Raw genomic sequence first — 5,843 nt, 5'->3', positions numbered from 1 at the left:
CGACCCTGTGGAACTCATTGATTAATTTTAGAACTATTTTTTATGGATTCCTTAGAATTTTCTACATATAGGTTCATGCCATCTGTGAATAACAATCATTTTATAACTTCCTTGCCGAAGTGGACATTTCAATTTGTTTTCTTTCATGCATTACCTAGAATCCTCACTATAATGTTGAATACAAGTGGCAAAAGCAGATAACTTTTCCTATTTCTAAATCTTAAAGGCAAGTATGATGTTAGCTGTAGGTTTATTCACAGATGCCCTTTATCAGATTGAGGAGTTCCTTTCTATTTCTATTTTGTGAAGAGCTTTTACATGAATGAGTAGAGGATTTTGATGAACTCTTTTATTGTGTCTATTGAGATGACCATGAAGTTTTTGGTTTTTATTTTATTAATAAGGCATATTACAGTCACTGATTTTGAAATGTAAAACCAACCTTATTATGAGATAAATCGCACTTTATCAAAGTACATAATTCTTTTTAGATGTTGTTGAATTTTATTTGCTATTATGTTAATACTTTGTATGTATTCACTGCAGAGATATTATCTATAGTTTTCTGTGATGTCTTTGTCTAGCTTTAGAATCAAGGACACACTATAATCCTAGCATGAGTTGGATTTTTTATATATGTACTTTTAACAACATAGATTTATTCCTCAGAGTCTGAAGTCTGGGGTGTCCAAATTTTAGATTCCAGCGAATTGATTCCTGGTCAGAAGCCTTTTCTTATCTCACCGAAGGACAACTTCTTACTCTACCCTCATCTGGCAGAGAGAGCTCTGGTCCTTCACCTCCTCATAAAATCACTAATTCCACCATGGGGACTAGAATGAGGTGGATTTTTAAAAACTCTCCCCTATTTAAAAAAAAAAAAACTCTTGAGAAACATTTAATATTAGTTCTTATGCTGATTTTTGATGTAATTCACCAATGAAGCCATCTGAGCCTGGGTTTCTTTGTAGAAACATTTTAAATTAGTAATTGCATTTCTTTATTTATTATAGGTCTGTTCAGAGTTCCTATTTCTCCTTGAGTCAGTTTGGTAATTTATTATTATTTATTTGGTAATTTATTATTATTTTTGGTGATTTATTATTATTTTTGGTGATTTAGTATTATTTCAATTTTGTTTATCTTTTCAAAGAACAAATTTTGGTTTCATGAATTTTCTCTGTTGTTTTCAATTTTCCATTTTATTGATCCTTACCTAATTACATCACCTGTACCTACTTTGGGTTTTGATTGGTCTTTATTTTACAACTACTTAAGGTACAAGACAAGGTGATTGATTTGAGACCTTCTTTTCTGATCTAGGCTCTAACTGTACACGATAGTATTGGTATGTTCTGTTTTCTATTTTATGTAATTCAAAATAGTTTTTAATTTCCCTGGCTATCTCTTCTTTAACCCATCGATTATTTAAAAGTGTGTTGCTTAAAGTCCATGTTCCTTACTATTAGAGATCTCTAAATTAGTCCCATTGTACCCAGAAAGATACTTTGTATGATTTACTGTTTTAAAGTTTATTGAGGCTTATTTTGTCACCCAGACTATATCATACACAATGTTGTGTATTCTATAAATGTCATTTTTGATTCATAATGTTGTTCAAGATTTCTGTTTCTTTGCTGTTTTTCTGTCTCATTGTCCATTAATGAGAATGGGATATCGAAACCTCCAACTGATAATGTTGAATCATTTATTTCTTATTTTAATTTTGTCAGTTTTCATTCATGTATTTTAGGACTCTAGTGTTATTGCATGTGCATTTATACATGTCTATCTTCCTGATATTTCTCCTCATTTCACTATGAAATATCTCTGTCTCATAATAGTTCTTGCCTTGAAGACTTGTTCGTCAATACTGGTATAGCCACTCTAGCTATCTTATAGTTGTTGTTTCTATGATATATGTTTTTCCATCTTTTTACTCTCAACTTACATACCTTGGCAACTACAGTATGACTCCAATGTGCAGAGTATAGTTATTCCTTGCTTTCTTTATCCTAACAGTGTCTACTTTTTGTGAGGAGTGTTTAGTCCTTTACTTTGTAACTGATGTTATGGCTGGAAATCCATCTGCCAGTTCACTAGAACTCCCTATGAAATACCCAGCTAGTCCGCTGATCCATGGCTCACCCCAAAGACGGCCACAACCTCAAGCTAGTAGAGCCTCGGGCCTCCCCACTGGCCTGCCACCAACATCACCACACTGACCTACAAGCTCCAAATCAAAGAAGCCAGCTCAGGCAGTGGAACAAGGCTGTCAGCTGTCCCTGTGTTACCACTGCTGACAGGACTGGAGGCAGTGGGGATAACGAGGGCAGCCCCAGCCAGAATGCCAATAACGTGGGAGTTATTTCCCAAAGTTCTACAGTTTTCATGAACGGGCTGATGTGTCTGATGGCTTTCCATTATGTTAACATGGTATTATTGAGAGATTTACTAGTTTTGCAGTTGCTTTTCAGGAGAGGGATTTTCAACCCCCTCACTCAATCATGCTACAAATGAGTATCTGTTCCTATTGAATCCATTTTTTTAAGAAGGGGGAGAGGGGCAAGGCAGAGGGAGAGAGAAATCTTAAGCAGGCTCCACGCTCAGCTCAGAGCTTAGGCGGGACTCCATCTCATGACCCTGACTGAGATTGTGACCTGAGCCAAATTCGAGATTCAGATGCTTAACCAACTGAGCCACCCAGGCGCCCCTCTTCATTCCTTTTTTAATGCTTTCTGTTAGATGATTAAGATCTTTGTTTCATTTACTTTCCCTTATACTTTGAAAGTTTAACATTTAATTTTAAAATATTTAACTTGATATTTTTAGCATATATACATTGAGAATTTCGTAATAAATATTTAGATTTAATTTACATCCACATTATTCCCCTAAGAACATAACAGCATGTCTTTGTTTTTCTTTTCCCCACATCACATTTTCATTGTCCTTTGTCTGGAATTTCAGTTCTAACTTTTTTGGGCATTTGACCGACGGAAGGAGATAAGACTATAGTGTGTGCTCAGTCCTTCTTGTTGAAAGTAGAAAAACTATTTGGACATTATATGTGAAGTGAGGTTAATTGTGGGGCTTTTATTTTGGGAAATTGGTGAGTGGTGATATCACCACCTGACTTAGGGAATCAAGATATATTCCTTTTTACTTTTTTTCTTGTGTCATTGTTGTAATTTCCCTACCACCATCTCCTGAGGAAACTGGAAGAGGTTTTAAGATGCATTTGTGAAGATCTGTTCTCTATTACGTGAGTTTTAAATAAATGGGAGTGGGGCACCTGAGTGGCTCAGTGGTTTAAGCATCTGCCTTCAGCTCAGATCATAATCCCAGGGTCCTGGGATAGAGCCCCACTTTGGGCTCCCTGCTGAGCAGGCAGTCTGTTTCTCCCTATCCCTTGGCCCCTCCCCCAGCCCCTGCTTTCTCTCTCTTTCTCTCAAAAATAAAATGAAACAAAATAAAATAAAATGTAAAACAAAATAAAAATAAATGGGACATAAGAGTAGAGATTTCCAGGGTGAGATGAATATACAATGATCTAGGAGGATATATTTGTGATTCATCAGTTTACAGAATTTAGTTAATGTCACGAGAGTACCTAAGACCACTGAAGAAAAAGAAGAGACCCAAAAAAAGATCCCTCAAAAATGCCAAGATGTACCTTGGGCAGGACGCAGCAAGGGGAACTGAGCAGTTAACGTCTACCAGGTAGAGTTAAGAAGAAAAGGAGAAACTGGATTTATAACAGCCAAAGGTCATTGAAAAATACATTAGTTTGGGAAATATGAGTGCCCCTTGCTTTAGTACTCAAGGGATATTTGGTGACTTTAATGAGACCACTTAAAGTCCCCTGAAATGTGAGTGTGTTGAGGCAATATGGAAGTCAGAATGTCTGGGGGTAAGGGGAGCCAAAACAGTATTTATAGGAGTATAGACCCTCTTACAGGTGTTTGCCATTGATGGCGGGACATGAGTTTGGAAAAAGCTTCAAGAAAAGGCAAGGTTAAAGGAAAGTGGGGAAACAATTTAGGACGAGGAACAGATTTAAGGACAGCTTTAGAGAAACTGCCAAGACCAGAGATGAGCATGGCATACATAGTAGAATGTACGTGTATGCCGGGAAGGGAGGGAATGTGTAAGCGTGTGTGTGCTGGGGCTGGGGAAGGAGGAGGAAGGCTGTTTTAGATAGCATCATGCAAAGGTGTCAAAATGGTAAGTAAATCTTTCCAATCAGTTTTCAGGTTCCAGAGTTCAAAGTGGGATCCAAGCTATGTCAACATTCCCCATGCAGGCAGCCCCTGATAACACTTCAATGGCCCCCACCTTCTTGTTGGTGGGCATGCCAGGTCTGTCAGCTGTACCCTCCTGGTGGACGATACCACTCATCACCATCTACCTTCTCTCTGCCCTGGGCAACGGTACTATCCTCTGGGTCATTGCCCTGGATCCCACCTTGCACCGCCCAATGTACTTCTTCCTCTTCCTGCTGAGTGTATCTGATGTTGGCTTGGCCACGGCCCTGATGCCCACCCTGCTGGGTCTTGCCTTTGCTGGCGTTCGTGCTGTCCCTGCCTCAGCTTGCCTCCTACAGATGTTCTTTGTCCACGTCTTTTCTGTCATGGAGTCCTCTGTTTTGCTCGCCATGGCCTTGGATCGAGCACTAGCTATCTGCCGCCCTCTCCACTACCCAACGCTCCTCACCAACGATGTCCTTGGCAAGATTGGTGTGGCTATCGCTTTCCGATGCTTGGGTCTCCACCTGCCCCTGCCATTCCTCCTTGCCCACATGCCCTACTGCCACCCTCAGATTCTGACCCATTCTTACTGCCTGCACCCAGATATAGCCCATTTGGCCTGCCCAGGAGCTTGGAGTGCAGTCTACAGCCTCTTGGTGGTTCTGTCAGCTATGGGATTAGACCCCCTGCTGATTTTCTTCTCCTATGGCCTAATTGGCAGGGTGTTGCAAGGTTTTGGACCCAGGGAGGATCGCTGGAAGGCAGCTCAAACCTGTGCTGCCCACCTCTCTGCTGTGCTCCTCTTCTATGTGCCCATGATCCTCCTGGCCCTCATTGACCGTCTCAGGGTGCCAGTACCTCAGCCTGCCCATACTCTTCTCTCCTATGTCCACTTCCTGCTTCCTCCACTGATAAACCCGATTCTCTATAGTGTCAAGATGAAGGAGATTCGAGAGAGAATACTCAAGAGGTTACAGTCCAAGAAGGTGGGTTGGGCTCAATGAGGAGGAGGCCCCTCCACATTTGGTGGCTCAAGGCTACCTGGTACTAAGGTTTCCACAACAAGAACTCAGTTCACCATGCATGAAATGGTGACTCGGGTACACATAAGCACATATACATGGATGCCCACTGTCCTTGCAAGCATGCATGTGGACATTTAGGAAAGCTTACAGGTTCCAGAGAATGGCAGTGGTCTCTCCACTGTTTCACTACAGATCCACGGCATAGAGAGCCCAGGATCTAGGTCTTGTCCCAACCTTCCAAGTGTGTCTTGGTGGTTGTTTTGTGTTTGTTAATTTCCCTACCACATCTACACCCCAATAACTGAGGAAACTCTAGGAGTTAAACAGCAACACAGCAGAGAAACGAGAAGACTGAAACATCTGATGGCATTCAACGTGTGTGTACATCGTTTTACAGACCTTTTCATGGATTGTAATATATGTCATGTATACAATCACATATCATTGATCTATTAGTGTAGCCTCATAGTCTGACTTAGTTCATATGGTATAAAGTGCTCCCCCTCTCATAAAACAAACAAGAGCTCTGGAATCCTAACAAGAATTACATTATTTTTATAGATTAAAT

General features: G+C 40.4%; 1 protein-coding gene across 1 annotated transcript; it reads left to right on the top strand.

Moving 5' to 3' along the window:
• The first annotated feature begins 4,171 nt into the window (after positions 1-4,171).
• On the top strand, positions 4,172-5,254 carry LOC121102840 (olfactory receptor 51S1-like). The gene has a single exon (XM_040630662.1). It carries the CDS (start codon positions 4,286-4,288, stop codon positions 5,252-5,254), a length of 969 nt encoding a protein of 322 aa, XP_040486596.1. The 5' UTR covers positions 4,172-4,285.
• Positions 5,255-5,843: the final 589 nt, after the last annotated feature.

This window comes from Ursus maritimus, unplaced genomic scaffold (genome assembly GCF_017311325.1).
Source record: "Ursus maritimus isolate PB19 unplaced genomic scaffold, ASM1731132v1 scaffold_16, whole genome shotgun sequence".
Taxonomy (NCBI): Eukaryota; Metazoa; Chordata; class Mammalia; order Carnivora; family Ursidae; genus Ursus; species Ursus maritimus.
This window is presented reverse-complemented; position numbering and strand designations above follow the sequence as displayed.